Source organism: Zeus faber (assembly GCF_960531495.2).
Source record: "Zeus faber genome assembly, chromosome: 21".
Taxonomy (NCBI): domain Eukaryota; kingdom Metazoa; phylum Chordata; class Actinopteri; order Zeiformes; family Zeidae; genus Zeus; species Zeus faber.
This window is the reverse complement of record NC_137208.1, coordinates 24,601,909-24,625,020: the sequence shown is the minus strand read 5'-3', so window position 1 is coordinate 24,625,020 and position 23,112 is coordinate 24,601,909. Positions and strand designations below refer to the sequence as shown.

The 23,112-nt window shown below is 44.3% G+C and overlaps 1 protein-coding gene across 4 annotated transcripts in view; it reads left to right on the top strand.

Moving 5' to 3' along the window:
* The window catches only part of flncb (filamin C, gamma b (actin binding protein 280)), a 106,617-nt gene that overhangs the window by 17,372 nt on the left and 66,133 nt on the right, over positions 1 to 23,112 (top strand). For all 4 annotated transcript variants that reach the window (XM_080022414.1, XM_080022413.1, XM_080022412.1 and 1 more), the window contains exons 2-7: positions 16,687 to 16,935; positions 18,279 to 18,376; positions 21,164 to 21,314; positions 22,419 to 22,537; positions 22,644 to 22,721; positions 22,818 to 22,980. In XM_080022414.1, the coding sequence (XP_079878540.1) occupies positions 16,687 to 16,935; positions 18,279 to 18,376; positions 21,164 to 21,314; positions 22,419 to 22,537; positions 22,644 to 22,721; positions 22,818 to 22,980 (858 nt within the window). The remainder of the gene's footprint in view (positions 1 to 16,686; positions 16,936 to 18,278; positions 18,377 to 21,163; positions 21,315 to 22,418; positions 22,538 to 22,643; positions 22,722 to 22,817; positions 22,981 to 23,112) is intronic.

The window sequence follows — 23,112 nt, the reverse complement described above, 5'->3', positions numbered from 1 at the left end:
GGGGTAGTGGTGGTGGTGGTGGTGGGGGGGGGGGGCGTATTTGACTCCACTTTCCATCTGCTGCTCCTGTCAGCTGGTGTCCCAGCAGCCGCATGGCTGTCTGAAGACTTTCGACAGACATTTTTTCCTCCTTGTTCCGCAGTGTAAAAAGTAAACTGGAGTGCCGCGTCGCGAGTGAAGGCTTAAAAGTCGCCAGCGAGACCCTGTGCTGGCCCGTGAACCCAATCTGACCTGGAAAATACACATGGACACACAACACACACACATACAATCCCTGACGGGGCTGACAGACGGCATGTGTTTCCTGAAGTGTATATGTATATGTCGTGTGTTGTTGTGGATAAGGATCTCAGTTTGTACTTCTCGTGAACAGATAGGTTCTCCCTACTTCAAAACTGGGAAACAATCGTTTTGGCTAATGAGTGAAACTAGATTCCAGTCTTTGGAACTGCTTCTTGCCGTGTGTATGTGTGTGTGTGTGTGTGTGTGTGTGTGTGTGTGTGTGTGTGTGTGTGTGTGTGTGTGTGTGTGTGTCTGTGTGTGTCTGTGTGTGTGTCGTGTTTGGTCCTTGGCAGTTATAGCCTGTGTTTCGTCTCTCTCGCTATGTGCAGTCTGCTGACTGTCAGGCCAGATCCACCCCCACCTCACTCAAAGACAACCTCACAATCAGCTCGAGCTTTATTGTGCACACAGCTAATACGATAGCGTTGCTTGTTCGACTCCCCCTTCAATGGCCAAAACCAATCGCAGCGATTACATTGAAATGAATCTTATTTGTGGAGTTTAAACTTCACAGACGCCGGTGTGGCAAGCAGGGGCATATTGGTCGCAGTTTCACTGCTGTCAGTGATCATAGATCAGGTTTTGAAAGTTGGAAATCGATTGATGTCCCTTGTGATTCCCTCCAGTGTCTGTCATGCATACAGTACATATATCCAGTGAGACCAAAATTTCTGTGTGTGTGTGTGTCACTGTGTGTCAGTAACACCCCCCCCCCCCCAGCTGTTAGCTGGAAATGTCTTTGAGCAACTGTGCGAGCAGCTGACACCACATGATGGGAGGGGGGCGGTCACAGAAAAATCCTTGTCACAGTCTACATACTGGTGCTCTCTTTCTTGGCATGCACACACAAACAACACAAACTAACACAGTCCGCCCTGTCTCATGAATCAACATTACATATCAAAGACAAATGTATGGAACATCCAATAAATGCAAGACATTTCTGATGGTGTTTTTTTATTTTCTATTAAGGACATTTTCTCGATTGTTGCAAAGCCTATCGTGTATTTTGGCCAAGATACTGATGGATTTCTGGATTCCCTCATCAGCTCCCTATTGAATAGAAGTAGGTAAGAGGTAACCTCGAGGTAGGGTAGAGGTAGAGTTGGGGGTAGAGTAGGGTAAAGCACAAGTTGAGTAGAGGGAGGTAGAGAAGATGTAGAGTAGATGCAGAGCAGGGGTAGAGTAGAGGTGGAGTAGAGGGAGGGAGAGAAGAGGTAGAGGTACAGAGAAGAACTATTTTTCAACCCACCACTCATATGGCTGCCATTATTGAGGTGTCCTGGGTGTGTGTGTGTGTGTGTGTGTGTGTGTGTGTGTGTGTGTGTGTGTGTGTGCGTGTGTGTCCTTCCCCCGTTGGAAAGTTTCATAGAATCACTTTTTCCTTCTTCAAGATCCAATGTCCACTACTCACTGTGGACTGGGTTAATAGGAGAAACGTGTGTACACACATATACATACACACAAATCCTGTATATATGTAAACACACCCTTGACAAGCAACCAGTGTCTGCAGATTAGAATAAACTATGGAATAAGAAGAACTACAAAGTATATTAAATTGCAACCGGTGTCTGCACAGCAGTATAACTAATACTAGAATCAATACACAGAGAAGCAGAGTCATGGGCCTGTAGGAGTGATACCACTAAATACAAGCGGAAACATTCACATGGAAGAAAATAGCCACTTTTATTTAGAAGTTGACCTCTGTTTTAAAGCCTTTGTAATTGTGCTGTCACACCATCGACAGTGCAGTGATAACTCCTGTTGGTGAGCGAGCTCACAGTGCCAGTCTCTCGGCAGGGAATGCGATTTTTGGAGCTGTTTTAACGCCTGGGTGTCAATCTAATGGCTCCCTGTGGGAGACAGTCACCCAGTCAACAGGAAACAGGAGTTGCTACGTGTCCTGCTGTTTCCTGTCAAGCTGTGGCTGCATTCACCTAATGCTTCCTTACGCTTCCCTTCCCTTGCACTTTCCTTCACATCGGCTCTCCAAAAAAAAATCATGTAGCTCTATGTGTGGAAAAATGAGGTTCCTCTTGTTGTTTGATAAAAACAGTTGACCGAGAGTTCCAGAAGGAAGGCCAATAATTATTGTAGCACTGGTCATTATTGCAAAATAACTCCCAACAGAGTGATCGGTCTTAAGGAGTTACTTTGCAATAATGCCTGCTGGTTGGACATTATTATTACAGGGCTACTTACTAAAAGAATACATTGAGATAAAATATTTATTTAAAAAAGTTTTATCTTTTAACTCGTATGGCCAGTTTAAGAGCGAGAGAATGTTTAAGATAAAATAAGATAGTACTTTATTTATCCCAAATAGAAATCCGAGCATTGCAGCAGCTCAATAATTGTTTTTGATCGGGAAAATCTGTGGAAGTCCGACATATTTAAATCTCTCCGGTCATAATATCCGGTGAAAATAATTCCCTACAAGACCAATTTGAATGAGTGCTGGGTGGATCATTTTGATGAAAAAATGTCCACAGATCTGTTAATTTCCGTGCTCGGAAAGCTGCAACAGGAAATCAATCAGTTTAGATGATCTAAAGCTGATCTAAATGCTTCAACTCTGACCAATCACGTTTGTCGATTTATAACTAAGCCCCGCCCCCTCCCTTGTGGACAGGTTGTGCTTGTAAACACAGTAAACACACACACACACGGAGTGGGACAGCGCCGCAGCGTCTAAAACTCAGAGGAGAAACAGAAAGATGATCTATTGTTGAGACACATACATCCATAGTTTGGCATTTTTTGGGGATATTTAAGTTCCGACCCAAAGCAGACTGTAAATATTCATTGTGTAAAATATGTCGACGAGACGTAGACGGACGACACCACAAACTTTATTATTTATTTAGACCTACTTGCCATATTTATTTGAATTATTATTTTTGATTTGATAAAAACTTTTTTTTTTTTTCGCTTTTTTTGCGGCTTCACGTGCTACTTTCTGTTGATGAATGAAAATTATTTAATTTCAAGTAGTAATATTGTTTTTATTTATTTATTTATTTATTTTTAAAATGCTGTTAACTGACGGGATTAATTTTATTTTTAATATTCAATAAAAAGTATTGTACATCTACATGCCTTGTCTATATGTCTATAATATAGAGAATGCTATATTATATGCTATATTATAGCATGCTTATCAATGGTTTTAAGCTCAATAAACAGAATCTCTCCCATTTGTCTGTAAAATTAAAATCTTCCAGGACACGTTGACCAGCACCATTTTTTTCTCACGGAAACTATGGTCTGTCAGTCATGTAAGACCAATCCCACAAGAGGGATTTTCAGCAGTTCGAGAACAAAGACTTGACCATTAGAGGAACAGAGAGAATGAGAAAGACAGAGGGGAGGGTGGGAATGAGAGATTGAGATCGCAATTGAGAAAGGAGGTCAGTGTGCTTAGCCTCAGCTCGACAACAAGTGGAGGTTTTGTTCAAAAGTCCGCCTTGTGTGCCGGGAATTCTGTCGTGGGGGAGTCTTTCACACGCTAACAGTTACAGTGGTGATCAGTGGTTGCTTGGGGTTCGCAAACACAACAACAACTTACTGAGGAACCGAGGAACTTAAAGTCCCTGTTAAGTGAATTCAGTGATTTGTTTCTAAACACATTATACATGTCAGAAAGTAATTGCTGAAAACATGTTCAAAGACTGTGAACGATGTAGTACTGAATTGTGGAGTTAGAACATTAAACTATTTCTCACCATTTTTGTGGTCTGGATTTTTTGGGTGTAAAAGTAAAAGGCGTTTTCATGGAGACCTTGAACTCATGCCACGGGCACCCGGAACATAAAAGAACCAGCCCACAGGTTTGACCGCGCAGGATTTGGTTACGTTGGCATTAGCCGCATGCTAGCAGGCCGCAGAGCCCCAACCTGGCCTTTGGAGGAGCAAGCAGGGGGCAATGGAGAGCAGGGAGTCCTGCAGCCAGACAGCGGTGCTTTGAGGTGAGCGACAAGACACACACATCTGGGTTCAGTAAATCATTTAAACATGGAATTTACTTACTCCAATGTAAGCGTTTAACACGATCAAAGCGATTGAGCGGGGTTTCAGCGTCTTCAGCGGACACGACCCCAGCGTTTCAGAACGGAGAGAACTGCCTTTTTTTCACTATGTTGAAACCTAATTTCATATACTTGCTGATTATTTTAATCATTCGAGACAAACACAGAACACATATTTATTTTTGCTTTACAAGGACTTTAAAGGTCATACCCGTTACAGGACCTAAAAAATAATAATGAAAAGTCAATGGCGCTGGTAGAAAAAGATGCTGGTAGCATTGTTAGGCGGATGGGTAAAAATGTGTCAATTTGTCTGTAAGTAGTTGTGGTTAATTTTCTTTCAAAAATTAGCTCAAATTAGTTAGTGAGTTAGTTTTTTACCAAAAATTTTGTTAAACGATACCCGAATTGCCCTGATCTTTACCCTGACATTTTTGCAAGTGATCTTAATGATTATTATGTGATTTATTTGGCGTTGGTTGGATTTGTGCATGCTTCTGTGTTTTGTCAGAGTGTGTTGACCAGTGCCTTGCACGGAGTGGTGCTGCTGGTGTGGGAGGGCATTCTTATCTACTGACCAGACAGACAGACCACTCAAGCTCAAAGAAAAAAAAGAAGCTCTGCCATCAGAGAGAGAGAGAGAGAGAGAGAGAGAGAGAAGCAACACGAGTCATGTCAAGTTCAGACTACGTGACTTTAGCCAGATTTTCCACTCGCTGATCGCAGGTTATGGAGGTCGCCGAGCAAAGCCCCAGATCGGAGGAAAATCGTAGCGTGTTCCCTTGAGCGACGAGCCTGTGGTCTGCTCAGAACGCAATCTGAACGTGATCAACATATCAAGGAGCTTTAATATCTGGTCATGTCAGGCTGGACTCGGGACTGATGCAACGGGCTACGGCCAATGAGAAAAGACACGTGGGGGGTCGAGAAAGAGAGAGGGAGAGACGGGAGTGCACAGAGGAGTGCATGGAGCAGTAGCCAGAAACACACAACATACCTATTTACTTTTCTTCTCTAGGTTTTTAATACATTTCTTATTTAAATTCTGCTTTTATCCAATGTTTTTTTACAGTGATTAAGACTAATGAAAAACAATTAATCCTGTTCCGCAAACGGTATTGCATAATTTCTGGTGTCAATCTTGGTGCGTTTTTTCGTGGCAAAACATAGTTTGAAGACCCGACAGACTCGTCAGGGATTCCTGCTGGTGAAAGATCTTGTAATGTCTGACCCCCTGTCACCGATCAGTCATGTAGTGTGCAAAGCACAAGACTGCAAGATTCCCAATCACAAGACAGAAAGTGTGTAGTGTGAAGAGTACAGCGATCTGACGACTCTGACACGAGGTCGTGTAATGTTCTCATGGAATTAAAGGGATACTCTACGTTTTTTTTGTATATGTACCTCCAGTTCAGATGAGAAGGTCAATACAAATTTCATCCCATGTGTCCACTATTGAGATAGTGGCATGTTGCCTGCTGACTGTGTTAGCCCAATGCAAGGCTGCGGAGGGAATCAACTAGGCTAGTTTCTGTGGAATTAGGGAAACACACCTCCTGCTATCTCAAAAGTTGAGTTATTTAATTTAGTTAGGGTTAGGGTAAGTAATAATTATCGCTGTGCCCAGTGGATGGATAAACGGTTATACGTCAAAAGTAGTTCTACATGTTGTTTGGTTTTTGTTTTATACATTGTTATTTTAACTCGACTCCCCCTCAAGACCTATCATTAAAATAACTGAGAGTGTACTTCCCTAAATTGGTCCTTGGCCCCTCCCATATCCACTCTGTACTGGAACGGTGATATTTGAGTGACAAGTAAGGGATTTCATTTTTATGCTAATTGTCTGTACTCTTCAGTCCTCACCATGGCAGATTTCTCGTTGTAGCAGTTTCAGGGCCCTCCGACACAGAGACACAGACGATGGGGTTGGAAAACACAGTTTATTGTAGAGAGTGGGCCAGGTGGAATAAGCCAAGGAGCAGATGGACACGTGTCATGACAAGGGCTTCTCTATGTGTTTGGGGATGGGGGTTTTTCCTGTTGCTCGTTAGACCAACCAAAGAGCAACAGGTATAAAGCCACACTGATCCTGGGCCCCAATTACCTGGACCCAGGACAAGTGTGGCTACTCAAACCACACAATCCCACACCATACTCGTATATGAAATAGTACCTGGTGGAATGAACTTGTTTTAATTCTGATTCTGATGATTTGGAGAGGGAATCAGGCACATGCAGATGGGAGGGCGGAGGGTGCCCGAGCATTTACCCTTTTGCTCCTTGATGCCCCATGGGCCCCATGGTGCACTTTTTATCTGTGTGGTTTATTTTTATAAGCGTGAATGAGCATCGAAGTAGCGGATTGTCTGGGCAAGATATGCATATTCATAAGGAATGTGTCCTTGGCTTGCCAGCGATGTGCACACAGTGGAGCGCAGATTACAGACGCCCCTATGAGCACCATCGCGGGTGGCCGTGATCTGCGCTCCACTTGGCGCTCCTTTTCCTTATGGAAGGAAACAAAACACTATGCGTAATGGGAACACACTTTCTTACCCCCCACCATTTTGTTTTGTTTTTCGGCACCTGCCCCTTTTAACGCGGGCCCTGAAGGGAATGATAGATTTTCAAACTTTCTTCTGTCTTTTTAGTTGTGACAAGCTGAACAAGCCCACAACTCCATTAGCACCAGAGTCCCAATGTTTTATTTTTTCTGACCCACTAAGTAAATAAATTGCATGTACTATACAAGGCTCCTAACTGCCTTTTCCGGTTCTCTGTTTCCGTCATCAGTGGCGGCGTTGTTCTCTGTATCCTGGCAGGTGACAAGCGCGCCTGGTGTTTTCTGAACCTAAACTGGGAATTCCAGGAACCACCACACACATACACGCATGCACACACGCATGCACGCACACACACACACAGTCTGAAAAGCTGCTAGTTTGGACTCAGTGGCACTCTTTAAGTGGCAGGAAAGAAACTGTAACCTGGCAAACTGCATTCCGTTAGGGTGGGATGTCTTTTGGGTTGCTTTGAAATGATGTGAAGAATATTGTAAAATAAAATAAGATGCTTGAATGGTGTCTTTTGTTTGAAGGAACCATTCTTATTTTGTTTCAAATTTTTATGGAGAGGGAAAAAGTACCCCAGAAATAGGATCCTGCTTTTGGCATTTATATGGTATACTCTTGGATGTTAAGTTCTTTCTTTCTGACAAAGTTCAATTTATATATTTTTGTTTTTTCTGTTTCGAGATCCATACTGTGAATAAAAAGTGGAATATTTATGTATTTTTATTCATATATTTCTTCATGGTAGAGATAAACTTTTGATTGGGTTGAAGAAGAATTGTCAACTGATCAATTCAGACCAATTTTCAAGACCAACATTCCCACTGCAGTTCTGTTTTATACAGGGTTTCCCCCAGTATATTGGGTTAGTGTAAGTTGACTGCCCACAGGGCCTAAGCATCAGCGTTTTTTGCAAATGTATTTTTAAGGTTGTTTTTCTTTTAATATCAACATCCCTCCCTTCTCTCTCACTCCCTTGCTCTCTCTCGCTTTCTCGTTCGCTCCCGAACCTGTCTACATGACCGGAGGGTGAGACCTTGAAATCCTCTGTATGACGCACCGCGGCTTTCCACGACTCTTTTAGTCGAGAGCCAAACAGCGCTACTTGTCAATGTCACATCATGGTCGATTTGCCAATCAGATAAAAGGCGGGTCGTAAAAGTTTTCACTACCTATAACGTCCGGTTCATACAAAGTTATTCAAGATTCAAGATGTTTATTTGTCACATACAAATACTGTACATACAAGCATGCATATGGAGTGAAATGACATTGCTATGCACCAGGAAATTATGCAGAATAAATACTAATTGGTCAATAACTAACTGCACAATAACTATTTACTTAACTAACTAAACAAACTAACTGATTCCTAAAACGCAATTCAATTCATAAATAGAATAAAGATAAGAGTATGAAGGGTAATATCCAAAGTAGGAATACAAATATAGAAATACAAGGAATAGACTATTCTGGAATATACAGATGTGTGCATTTAAGTCGCATGTGAATAAAGTGAAGTAGTGTGTGTTCTCAAACCAGGCAGTAATGTTGCCTGTCAGGATGCTCTCCTCTGCTCCAGAGTAGAAGTCCTTGAGGATCCTCACCAAGTCTTTGAATTTCTTCAGCCGCCTAGGTGGTAAAGACACTGTCTCGCCCTTTTCGCCAGAGTGTCTGTATGTCGACAAAAGTCCCATTAATCATCAACGGTGCCTGCATCCTCGGTAGTAGTCCTCTCCTAAAGTCCACAATTAGCTTCTTAGTTTTGCTGACATTCAAGAGGCTGTTGTCCTGACACCAGAGTGACAGGTCAGCCACCTCTTCATGGTAGGCCTTGTCGTCGTCGTTGGTGATCAGGCCCAACACGACGGTGTCATCAGCAAACTTGATGATGGTGTTGGAGCTGGACCTCGGTACACAGTCATGTGTTTACAGGGACCTGTGCCTCCCAACCCTTACCACCTGGGGCCTGGCTGTGAGGAAGTCCAGGATCCAGGTACACAGCGGAGTGTTCAGTCCTAGCTCCAGTAGCTTGACAACCAGTCTGGTGGGGATTATGGTGTTCAAAGCTGAACTGTAGTCAATGAACAGCAATCTCACATAGCCCCCCATCCGGCCATCCAGGTGTGTGAGAGTGGTGTGCAGTACCTGGGAGACTGCGTAGTCTGTGGATCTGTTCAGCCGGACTGCAAACTGCAGCAAGTCAATGGCATGGGGGAGGGAGGCGCAGCCTTTCATGACCATCGAGGTGAGGGCCGCCAGAGTCATTCAAGCAGTCTGGAGGGCTGTTCTTTGGCACAGGGATGATGGTGGACCGCTTGAAGCAGGACGGGACTACCGACTCGGCCAGGCAGGCGTTGGATATCCTAGCGATCACAGGGGCTACCTGGTTAGCACAGGCTTTCAGTACTCGCCCAGATATGCCATCTGGGCCCGCAGCTTTGCTGGTGTTCACACGCATCAGAACCCTTCTAACGTCATGCTGAGATACTGAGAGTGCGCCTCATCCCCAGAGGTGTAACTCAAATTTGCCGGCGAGCTAGTGGTGTTGTTGCCGGTCTCAAACCGCACATAAAAGAAGTTCAGTTAATTGGCTAGGGAGCCGTCAACACTTGTGGGTGGGGGGGCGAGGCTGCTCTTGTAGTTAGTAATCGTCCCCAGCCCCTGCCACAAGTGTCTGGTCTCTCGTTACTCCATCTGTAGCTCCACTGTGTCTCTGTATGTCCATTTAGCGTCCTTCACCACCCTCCGCAATTTGTAGGACGCTGCTTTGTAAAAGTCCATGTTGCCAGATACAAGACCGTCGTTCTAAGCGGCTGTGCAAGCATCAAAGCGCCGCAGATGGATTTATCGACCCACGGTTTCTGGTAAGGAAATATCCTAACTTTCACCGTAGGAACGATGCTGTCCGCTATCGTGGCTACGAAACTCATAGAAAGCTGCTGTCATGTGCTGTCAGCTGCACATTCCTGCTACAATCCCCTGTTCTTTCACATCCCAAAGGTGTTCTATTGGATCCAGATCCGGTGACTGGGAGTGCCACTGAAGACTAAATGCCATGCTCATGAAACCAGTTGGAGACAACTTTTGCTTTGTTACAATGGTGTTATGCTCACTTACTCAGAATGGATATGAACCCACACTGTAAGCACAATCCTGGAGAGTACTGAAGCAACAGTACTGGAGATTTTCAAGTCATCTGTATAAGCATTGTTTGAGGTCTTTCTGATGTTCTTGTGTCAATAGACTAATGTGCTATGGTAGCTGTTGAGGCTGGTGCTTGATTACATGACTTGTTGTCATCGTCATTCTTTCCCTGACATATCTGATTGTAAAAAAATAGCCAAAATCTCTTTTGGACCACTTTCAACCTGATACATTTTTTTAAATGTCTATCTTTTCATGAATGATTTTGACCAAAGAGAGCATTCTGGCAGTGTCAAACATTTTGGTTCAAACCTTGCAATATGAATGCTACGGTACTGTGCAATATGAATGCTACAGTACTGTGCAATATGAGTGCTACAGTACTGTGCTGAGATAGAGGTATACATATATATGGCTTTTTCATGTATTATTTTTTAGTATTTTTTTTCAGTGGGATCAGAATGCTCACTGTGGCATACAATTACTAAATGAGACAGCTGATATCACCCTGTTTGGTCTCTACTAGTTAGTAGGGATGCAACAGTACAGTGGGCCCACAGTTCGGTCATGATTTTTGGGCCACAGTTACAGTACGGTTTTGGTGTCTTCATATTTTAGAAAAAAAGGACAAAAAGTTAAAAGGTCTGAAAATTTGTTTTTAAAGTAGTCTGCCATAAATAACAAGTGTAACCTTCTGTGTGTATGACTGTGGAGAGAGGTGGGGATGGGGGTTCAAGTTCATTGGTGGGCTGTTATAATTTGCATAAGTTTATCTGATTGGAGGGGAGGGGATTGGAGGTGATTGGAGGTGTCCAGGATAGTGGGTAATCAGCCCAGGTGTCTAGGGGGGCAGGTTCCCTGTGGTGAGTCTGAGTGTGGAAGGAGAAGAGAGAGAAGTGAGATGAGCGCCTCGTGCGAGTGGAAGCGAGAAGAGAAGTTTGTAATTAAAAGGGACAAGGCTATCCCAGGGGGTTATTTTCCGACTGGACTCCTTGATTGATTGCACTCTTTAAAAAACATTTCTATGTAGTTTTATCTCGTGTTTCTGGGGAAAAGGCTTACGTGGCCATGTGCAGTTGAACAAAAAAATAGACCTCTCGCGCACAAATAGACAAATGCCGCCCGAACCCCACCCGGCTGACGTGTCCAGTGGAGCTCCAACAGTGGATTCATTTGGAAGCGTGCACTTACGGCACGCCACACGGCGCCTGTACACTGCACCAACACGTCCGGTGGACTTCAACCGATATCTTAATACCGCGCTTCACGTGTGCGCATTGAACAGTAGGGGGTGTACCGAATGGTTTGAGAACATACCATGTACCATTGCATCCCTACTAGTGAGTATAACTAGTTAGTTAGTTTACTAGTTAGTTCATATAGTGAAGTCTCTACTAGTGGCTACAACTCACAGGTCACTCATTTATTAGTCTAATCGTTCTGGTTCAGGCCTGGACCACTGCTAAGTCTAAATGAAAATAGGATGAAATGTGAGTTTTCAACGTGTTTTGAATGCTTCTCTTCTGTAACTCAACTTGCTTTAATAAGCTGAACTCAACCTTGTGCGTGCTGTTTCCAAATTTTGTTAAATATAAAATAAGCAACTGTAGCTTCATATAATTTACAAGCTGTAATTTCTCAGGCAGAGAACATGAGGTTTTCATCCCATTGCGCTCTGAGCGATTGCTTTTTAGAAGCGATTGACCCGGATTCTGTGCAGTAGAACACCAATGGGGAGACGATCGTGTGTATGTGTTTGTGTTGGGGGGATGGGAGGGGGTTTGAAGCATATCTCTGTGTGAATTTGAGTCAGGGAAGCAAATGTGCAAAAGATTGATTCCAGCATGTTTATGGTAGACAGATGGTACAGATAACTATGTGTGTGTGAGGAGGTCCCTTCTGTGTTTGTGTGTTTGCGGGAGTGTGTGTATGTGTGTGGATCCGAACGTGTGTTTCTTATTTAAACTGACCAGTTCTGTTCATCCTAATGAACACCTCGGCCACTGTGGAGTCTCACACACTATAGAAGCTGCCAACTCAATCGACTTATTTTTCAGGATCGACTTCTTTTTCATGATTGTTGATTCCCATCATTTAGAAATGCTCATAACACTACCTTGCTGAATATATTGCTGTTGAGAAACGTACTTCATGACTGCTTGAATGTAGTCCAATGCGGCAAATGTTTGAAGCTAAAAAAACATGTTGCATCTCTTTTTTGAAAACAAGAACCTCACACTCACTCACAAAAAATGCTTGCAAACTTTTTCAGGGTTTCACTGACTGTTTTGCAGTTCTGCAAGTCATCTCTTTTGGCTACACCTGTTCCAATGTAAGAGACTAGAAACAAGAAATTGTGTCGCTTCGTACTGGAAACCAATGTTGCAGCATGTGCTGCCGAAATGTAAAAAGTAGTTGTAGCAAAAGTGATATTATTATTACAGAAACAGTCTTTAATTGTCACACGACACTCCACAACACATGCTTGCACACACACACACACACATGCTTGATGGTGGCCGGTGAAATGGCTCCTCTGCTTTTGACCCATCCTGGCTTGTCCTTCCTCCAGGGGCACAGCCAGGAGCAGTGGGCAGCGTACGTGGACGCGCCCGGGGACCAGGTGATAAGTGTCCATCGCTGGTCAGACGATGATGGGTGCATGTTTTTGGTGGGGGTCCTTACTGACGTGAACACGGGGAGAACATGCAAACTCCACACAGAAAGGCTCCTGTTTTGGAAGATAACCTGCCGGAGCACGGTGCCAACAGCGCCCCAGGCGGGAATCGAACCCAGGACCTTCTTGCTGTGAGACAGCAGTGCAATGCACTGCCCCACCGTGCCATTTATTACTCAAAAAATATTTCAAAATACACAGACACGTTTGAGTATAATGTTTTCTGTTGTATGATATAATGAGTTTCCTGTTGTAATAGCAAAGCTATCGTTTAGTACATGGTATTGCCATCTTAAATGTGGCCCAATTCCCCCCCCAAAATCCCTAAACAATCCATGGTTATCATCATAGAGACTTGTGTGCCTAATTGGCTTTAATTGATTAATTTAGACATGCAACACAATTAAAAGACCAAAAATCTCAGTGTATAGCGGTTAGGCTGCGCCTGGTTCGAGTGCTTTAACTTGCGCTTTATTCCGCATTGTATTTTATCCCTGTTTGCTCAGTGTTCGTAAAAAGTGCTGGGGAGTGAAATTGTACTCATTTCAGGCCCTATAAAAGACCATGGGCATTTCAAAAATCGTTGCATGGGCACGGTCAGGGAACAGTCGCCGAGTTTTCTGATTTAAAAGCAAAAAATTTATTGGGACCGAGCCAATTAATCCATGCCAGTGAAATTGATCTGTGCCCATGTTGGCTGCGTGTGTTTGTGCGTGTGGGGTGCTTTTTCAATCTGCCGGTAAAACAAGGTGGCGTGGCGGTGGCATTGGCTGGCTGGAATGCAGCAGTAGCAGAGTAGATACAGATGGCTGGTGGTGGTGGTGGTGGTGTTGTTGTTGTTGTTGTTGTTGTTGTTGTTGTTGTTGTTGTTGTTGTTGTTGTTGTTGTTGGTGTTGCTGCAGTGGTTCCAGCTGGCCTTGGGCTGAAGTGCGTGACGTGAACAGTTCCATGCTGGCTCCAAAACCACCTTGTTTCCCTTATTTGCTCAGAGCCAACTGTGGCCTGGTTCCGGTGGCACGGTGCTCAATGCGTCCGATTAACTGTTGATGTGCCTACCGTGTAGCTGCACAGTAGAGAAGTAAAGGTGCAAACTGGAACCAAGGTTAGATAGGTTGTTATCGGGAGTGATGGCATCGGGGGACCACAATAGAGACTCTTTTGAAACCTATTCTGGTTCTGAAATCGTATACGACATACACCAAATTTGTGTTAAGCATGTATGAAACCATAGTGCACTCAAATAGTTTGAAGTAAAAAAAGAAAATGGTAGCGTGCAAACACTAAAGACGGCGGTAACATTTTATATGTAGTGTGGCCATGAACCCTCAACAGTCAATAAAGGTTACATGGTGATGTAATATGTCCAAGAAACCATGGTTCATTTTTCTCCAATACCAAAGTACCCTGGACAATAGTCCAAACATGTAGTGTGTAGTACTTAGTACAAATAAAGACTTAATGACAAATAAAGACTGTTTCTTCTTCTTCTTCTTCTTCTTTCTAGTAAGACATTTTTGCTTAGAAACCTGCTTTGTGTTCTCTGTAATTGACCTTGTATGGACAATTACATTTTTTATTTATTTATGGATATAGATTCATTTGTATGAAACAAAAAAGAAACGTAAACATACTGAATTGACAGTTCTGCTCTCTACTACGAGCAGAAACCTGGCATGATCCCAAAGTGCCACGCCTCTTGTGAAAAGGCGGGGCGCAGAGACACTGTCCTTCAAAAGACAGGGTGTTTTTTAATTTAGATTTGGATTTATTTGTTTACCTTGGTTTCCTACTTGAACAAAACAAAACCTGTTCTTTTGACAAACAACAGGTTGCACACAGCATGTTTTGAAAACATGCTGTGTCATACACGCGTCTCCGTTGTTCTCTGTAACTTTACCGCCATCTCCGTTGGTACGGGATTTTATTTTATAATTTGGATTTTTTTTTGTGAAAACACTCTTTACTTCTAAATGTGACCCACCGCAGCAAAACCGGCATTGTCGCGCATTTCTAAAATGGCCAGGAGCAGCCAAATAAGTTGAAAAAACCTTTCTACAAGGAAAATACGATTTTTCCAGAATCGTGTTCCATTGTGTTTTTTTAATCTCTTAATGTATTTTCAAAGCCGAGTTTGATTTATAAATAGTAGAAAAATGTTAAACCATGGAGTGTAATATTCCCATTAGATTACATGGGGAAACACAGTTCACTTACCGAGACGCTGAACAGTGCGAACGGCGATCGATGGTTTCCTTTAAAGCAACTGTCCAGGTGAAAATCATTCCTCCATATTCCATGTGATGTGAAGTCACAATGTGAAACTGTTTTGATAGAGTTCAACTTTAAATCTTACTCCTTTTACACACACACACGGAGACGTCATTGTGGAGGGGGCGTATCCCATCGTATACCACCAAATAAATGATGCTGACGTCACTTCCATAAACAAGACGAGGATACTTCGGTTTCACTTGTCTGTGAAAATTTTCATCCCCGTGCTGTTATGGATTACAAGAAGCGGGTGCACCACGTACTGGACTTAATTTTCCACGATAGTCAGTTCTCCAAAAAGCGACGCTGCATATGATACCGGCATGTTGGAAAACATTTCAAACAGTGAATTTCAACCTGAACCTGAACGCATGTTGGAAAACATTTCAAACAGTGAATTTCAACCTGAACGTGACGATGAAACCGAATATTTTCAAGAACCACCGGAGGGGACCAACAATACACCTGTTTTTGTAACAACTGAAGAAGTTGATGACTTGATGAAGTCCGTTGAGGTTGATGATGCAGACTATGAACAAGAAGCAATGGACAAGATTCTCAAGTTTACCTGCAAATGCAGCCAGGGGCGAAAAAAAATATGAAAAGAGCTGGGGTAGGGTTGAGGTTAGCCCACATAATAACTCCAACAACTTTGAAGATATTTGGCATATGCACATTTATATATTTAATGACACACCAAGGATGATATACAGAGACTCATATTATTGATAGAGTCTACATTTGGTGGTGTTGTCCACACTTTTAAATTCCTAAATAATTCCACTTTTATAAAACATGTATATGCTTACTGTTAAATATAAAGCCTTTAAAAAAAAAAAAAAGATGTGTGTCGATGACGCTGTTCAACATTCCCTCAAAACACAAGAACAATGCAGAGATTGCCCCATTCAGCAGGGTGTCAAGTCCCCATTCAGCAGGGTGTCAAGTAGCCCTGTGACAAGTAGCTAGGTTGTGTTAGTTCTCCAAACATTCCCCAAATGTGGGGAAAACTTTGAAGGTGATTATCTCAGAATCAGAGTTTGCCACACCCTTGTCTTTAACAAGTCATAGCTTTAAAAATATTTGCTTGATTTGCACAAGTGACACCTTGTTTTAAAGTTCTGATTCTTCACTTTCAAATGATGCAAACAAAGAAAAAGTCAAAAGCCACCAAATGTACCTTAAGTCTGCAGTGGGTCACAAATAATAAATTCTTAGACTGTTCACTCTGCAGAGCCATCAATATCCGCCTCTCCATTCTGCTTTTCAGGTGCCTGTGCAGGCAGTTGCCAGCCAATGGCCTCAGTTTTGTTATTTATTTAGTTTTTATGTTATATTGTTGAAGTTAGAGTTTGTGCAACCTGCACAAACACAGTACTTCACCATCCTAAATAGCTGTGTGACTGACCTGCCAACTGACTACCACCCTGCTACTGCACTGTGGCAGTCAGTGAGACTACGTTTACCCTTTGTGACGTCACTGGCAGAGATGTAAATTAATTTCCCTTTTTACCCTCTAACTTAACACACCTACATTTTACCTGTATTTTTTCCCTTGCTGCCTGTTGAAAAGGTTAAAAGAAAAAAAATATCCAAACCATCTCCTCCCCAAGATTGTAATTTCATAAAAAATGTAACCCCCAACTCCTCTGACTTCCCAACCCTGCGTTAAACTTTTTACGCCCCTTCCATCTCCTTCCAGACTCCAAAGCCATCGTGGACGGCAACCTGAAGCTGATCCTGGGCCTCATATGGACTCTCATCCTGCACTACTCCATCTCCATGCCCATGTGGGAGGACGAGGACGACGAGGATGCCAAAAAGCTCACCCCGAAGCAGCGCCTGCTGGGCTGGATCCAGAACAAAGTGCCCCAGCTGCCCATTAACAACTTCCACCGGGACTGGAGGGATGGAAAGGCCCTCGGAGCCCTGGTTGACAACTGCGCTCCCGGTAAGAGCTGGCCCTTAGTATTTTAATGAAACAGGAATGGCACACAGAGAACACACAAATGATAATGCAAAAAATAAATATCTAGGGATCATGGGTGAGAATACATTCACCTCCTTTGCAATTTACCAGTGTATAAACCAATTTTCTGCTTCCTTGTTTCCTTCGCTATGGTCAATATTGCGATTTCCTGCAAATTGGGATACCTGTAGGCACTGTGTGTAGATTTTGAGCAGCCTTGTGGCTGGAAATTCTTGACCAGACAATCCTGCAATCAAAACTACATCCCGGCTCCATGGAAGGCGCTACAGACTACAGAGGCCTCTGATTGCTTTGTTTGATTTGAGATGGTCAGACTGGTCTGGGACGGAAAGTCTTAAAATGTGTGATGTCGTCTATAGCTTGGATTTTACAAGATAGACTTTTGGTGTACCCCTGCCATCAGTGCCCTAGGAGGAACACAATTTTCTGTCGGTCTCTTGTTCAAACAGTGGAAAATTAAATTAAATGTCACCTGGCTATCAGCAAAATGTTAAAAAAATACATTTTTCCAAAACACAGGAAAAAGGTTTCTACTAGAAATGGTGAGGGTCTTGGAAGAGGCTGCGGTCTATCCCAGCTCAATTCAGGGTAACTCATGAGGCACTAGTCCATCTCGGGGTCACACGGACATTGTTGACACCTAAGAGTACATTTAGAGTCTCCATGTCTTTTGGAGGTGGGAGAAAAACCCACACAAACACGGGGAAGCATGATAACATCCAACACCACAAACAAAATAAAGAAAAATCAATTTTCACATCTTCTCCACTGGTTCTTATTGGTTATTAAACAAATGTAAAAAAAGTTGTTGTACTTGTTAAACACAAGGCCAGTTTACTGGACTCTTTTCCACTGTGTGCCTCACAATGGGAGACCGCTCCTACGTGTATGAATGCCTGTAATCGCTCTTAATGTCACACCAGATAAATCCAATTGTTTGCATTACTCTCTCCCCACATGTCTGTGTGTAGCCTTCTTGGCTTGACAAGTATGAACAAATCTCACTCATTGGGACCCTCTCATTCAACAGCCATATTGTGGTACTACTGTTCTTTTTTATTTTTTACATACCCTGAATGTAAAACATTTAATTGGTTGAGCCGCAGAAGGTGTCAGCAGCTGGGGGATTACAAAAGATTTGGTGGAGTTTATTGGTTTCAGGAGATCATTGCAGCTTGTTATCCGTGCTGATTTTCCAGTATGGACCCTTTTGGTAACTAGCCTCTCTTCTCCCTCTTCTATTCCAAATCCCTCTCTTTTTCTCCTCCTCCTCTTCCCCCTCCTCCTCCATCTTATCTCCCAAGGACTGTGTCCTGACTGGGAGACATGGGACCCTAGCCAGCCCGTGGAGAACGCCCGAGAGGCCATGCAGCAGGCAGATGACTGGCTTGGTGTACCGCAGGTAATGTCCAATTGGAGTCTTACTTTTTCTAAATCTTCAAGTGTGTGTGTGTGTGTGTGTGTGTGTGTGTGTGTGTATGTGTGTGTGCTGGCAGTTCTCTCTTTTTTGTAATAAATGTGTGGTTTTTCCGGTCTAATCGATCAATGTTTGATCTGCATGTTATCAAAGTCAAAAAGTCACGACTGAATCCCTCCATTGCCTCTGTGGGGGTCTCTGCCCACAGGCAAGGGTTTAGGGAGGGAGATGGAGCCTTTCTGGCTGTGGTGAGCCAACATGGCGAGAGTTTTATTATCCCCTTGAACAATAAGATATGCTGGCCACAAGTATCAAATATAATTGATGGGGTGTATTATAATAATAATATTGATGATAATGCTATTGGGCTGCTGACGCGACCGTGCGGCCATCCCCTCTGCAAGACAGACAAACATTAAGAAATCTCCCTGCCTCGAGTCAGACTGATTGGGGCGATTCCAGGCAGCTTGGCGGCCTTGGGAAAGTGAACCGTGCTGTCGTCCGCAGCTGGTGCTTGACCACAGCCCTTTTACCGCCACATACCCCTTCCGCCCGAATAGGCCGGGGAGCCGTCCGGTAGACAGCCGACTGGGCGGACGCCCGGTAACTCGTAAAGTTTCTTAAGTGTATGTGACATAAAGGTAGTGCCCTGGTCAGTCAGGATTTCCTTCGGAATCCCGATTCGGGAGATGACCTGAAACAGCGCCTGTGCGACACTTTTGGCTGTAAAACTGCACAGGGGCACTGCTTCTGGGTACGGGGTTGCATAATCCACTAGGACTAACACAAAATGATACCCGCGGACGGTACGGTCTAACGGCCAATGAGGTCCATAGCGAGATTTTCGAAAGGGACCTCGACTAGGGGGAAGGGTCTCAACGGCACTCTTGGCGCAGCCGGAGAGTTGACTAACTGGCACCCAGGACATGCAGCGTACCAGTTACGCACATCTGCCCAAATGCCCGGCCAATAGAAGCGGGCCATTATCCGCTGTCGTGTTTTCTCGTGACCAAGGTCACCGGCCAATCGGTTATGGCGAGCTGCATGGAAGAACATTTCCTGGTGGCTCTTCGGCACCAACAACTGGGTTATCTTATCTCCTGTCTGATTGTCACGGCTCACTCTTTATAACCTGTCCTTAATCACCGAAAAATACGGGTGAGTGAGCACGGTGTCTGGGCGCGTCAATACGACATAAATTTTAACTACCCCCCTCCTTTTATTACATTTCACTGCATGTATGTATGGAAGTATGTATATATATGTGAAGAATAAACCTCTTGAATCTTGAATCTTGAAAGGCCCCTTATAGGGTATCGTCTCGGGACTGCTCCAGGGAAAAATCGTCGATAGGGAAGGTTAAAGGGACCGGGGGAGACCCTCACACCCGTTGTGCCCGCCAACGACCCCTCCGTGTCACTGTGTGCCACGCAACACTCACATTTCCCTACCGGCCGTGAATGCACTCCCCCAGTCTCTCTCATCAAGCGTCAAACCCTGGCCAATCCGTGCCCAAACCAGGGAGTGGGACAGGTGGGAACTAACCTTGTGAATACCTTGTGATACTTATATCCCCATGTGATAGAATATCCCCATGCACACAACGAACCTCCAACTATGACATCTCCACCAAAGCCCTGGGTGGAACCAGGTGTTGCTGGACCATCGTCTGCGAACAGCCCGAGTCCAGCAAAGCCTGATGTCTACACCCTTGTAGCCTTACCGGTACTTGGTAGGCTCCTTTCCGACTGGGGGAGGGGTCCGGCGTGCTGGCGACCCAGACCACCTGGCCAAGTTCCATCAGAGGGCCACTTGCAGTTTCCGCACTCCTGCCCAGACGTCTGCGAAGCTCCCTGATTTCCCCCGGCAGTACCGCCCTGGGAGCTGAGGTGGGACAGAAAGGGGAAAGCACAGTGTCCCGCGGCACCACAGAACCTGGCGAATCCCACATGGGTCCTGCGAATGGATGTAGCACCCCCCTGGACATTGTCCTCCCGGGCATCGGGGCGGGCTGGAGACCCGGCTAATCCCGTGTGGGTCCTGGAGGCGGACCCGTGGCTGGACCTCTGGCCGGCTCCCGGTCGGTGGTGGCAGGCCATCAGCCGGTCATGGCGTGCTCCAGGGAGCTCACACTGGTCGCGGAAGTAGTCCCGCTCTTCCCTCAGTTTCGCCAGGCGTTTCCGCAGCCCACGGACCGACTCCGGGACGCCTTTTACTCGGCCCCCTGCCCCTCCTGGGTCTCTACTCAGGCGCCACTTGTGGGGGTCTCTTCCCACAGGTAAGGGTTTAGGGAGGGAGGCTAACTCTTTCTGGCCATGATGCGGCAACATGGCGAGAGTTTTATTGTTCATTTCAATATGCGGCACGCAGGCCACAATTATATATATCACTGAGGAGTATTCTAATAATTGCGGATAATAATAGTCCTTCTGGGCTGCTCATGAGCCCGTGCACCACTCTCCTCTGTAAGACAGACAAATATTAAGAAAACTCCCTGCCTCGAATTGGCGGTGCTGATTGGGCCGATTTGAGGCAGCTTGCCGGCCACGGGAAAGGGAACCGTGCTGTCATCCGCAGCCGGTGCTTGACCATGCCCCTTTGCCCGCCACAATGAACATTTTTATTATCCCCCCAAAAAAGAAATGGTAATGAGTACAGTGTTTCCTTGGATTTACAAAGAGCTCAGAGACAGGGAAGGTAATAAAGTCATAGAGGCTTGACTTTGATAAAGGACAATTTGTGCTAACCGTGCGCTTCTCATCTCGTACGTAGGTGATTGCACCCGAGGAGATTGTGGACCCCAACGTGGACGAGCACTCCGTCATGACCTACCTCTCCCAGTTCCCTAAAGCCAAGCTCAAGCCTGGCGCTCCTCTGCGTGCCAAGACCCTACACCCCAAGAAGGCAAAAGCCTATGGCCCAGGTAAGAGGAGAGGTGGGGGCGGAAATCAAATCCATTCAATAGGTGCATTAGGACTACAATAGGTGCATTTGCTTGCTAGCTAGCTAGCTATTGTAGCGGTTGTGTACTCTCTGTCTTGCGTTGTGTTAAATATGATCCTCACACTGTCACTGTCTGGCTCCAATCTACATTTATTCTGGTAATAACTGCAGTGGTATTAAATCTCCAATAGCCAGTTCTCATAACACATGTTCCAAAGTATGTTCACATGGAGACCAGACATAGCAGATTAGAAACAGTTTGTTTTGTCTTTTACATACAAGTTAAATGTAGAAAATTATTACATGTACCTGGTAATAAACACAGTGGTATTAAATCTCCAACAGCCAGGTTTCATAACACAGGTTTCAAAGAATGTTCACTGAAACAAAACAAAATGAATTAGGCTCACTGCCGGTTAGCCAGCTACACACGAGGGTTAGCTAAAATGCGAAAGTTGGCTAGCAATGCTAAACTAAGTTGCTCCTTATAAATTAAACCCAGCCAATATCATCACAAAACATCTGTTGTGGTAATTGGAAGCTTATCTCGAGATATAGCATGCATACAACACACATTTACCCATAATAACAAAGATATAAAATATATTACCAGAGCTTACGATAAATCAACCTACCCCTGATAGCAGACTAGTAGCTGAACAGGGGGCGCTCAAGTCTGCAGAAGCCCACTAGAGAGCGTGCGAAAACACACATAAGTCACTGTGGTAAATAATAAATAAAACTTTAAATAACATAATATTAAAACAGGCAGGTCAATAATAATAAATTAAATTCAGTGCACATTCAATAATAACTAAGACAGCCCGTGATGGCAAGTGCAATCACTAACTCCGTTACTCCAGCAAAACAAACAAAGTAGTGGACGGTTACTGTAATGGTGCAGGAAGTCAGAATATGCACTAATATATGCTCTATTGTTGGGGCGTAGTGCTGCTTCATTAAACTAGATCATTACTTACAAATATCGTCATTTTTACATTATTGAATATACTCGGAGATACTACTATAAGTAGTTTGTAGCTTACTTACACCTCATAAGTTTTCTCTTTGTGTCACATGCAAGGTATTGAGCCCAGAGGGAATGTGGTGCTGAAACGCGCAGAGTTCTTGGTAGAGACGGTGGAGGCTGGGCTTGGGGAGGTCCTGGTTTACGTTGAGGACCCAGAGGGCCACACAGAGGAGGTGGGAGCACCAAATCCCCTTAAAACACCTCTCTTATTGTCACTCCGCATCAATCTCTTTCTGTGCTTTCTGTTTATCACATGCACTTTCTGTGCTTCCTCATTAGGCCAGAGTGATCCCCAACAATGACAAGAACAGGACCTACTCTGTGGTGTACTTACCCAAAGTGGAGGGTCTCCATAAAGTGAGTGCAAAGAACATTGTGCATCTTTAGGCCAACATTTGTTTGTGGAGTGCAGAGTGGTGGACATTCAGGTGGATATTTTGCATCTTTTCTCAGGTGAAGGTTCTGTTTGCCGGGCAAGACATTGACAGGAGCCCTTTCCAGGTGAATGTGTCCAAGGCTTTGGGAGACCCCAACAAGGTGCAGGCCAGAGGGCCCGGACTGGAGCCTGTGGGCAATGTAGCCAACAAGCCTACTTACTTTGACATTTACACTGCAGGTAACTTTTATTAAGGCCCCATATTAAACTCAATTTCAACAAGTTAATATAGGTCTCTGAGGTCCCCAAACATGGCTTTGAAGTTTTTTGCTAAGTAAAATAGAATACATACATCTACAATAAAAACACAGT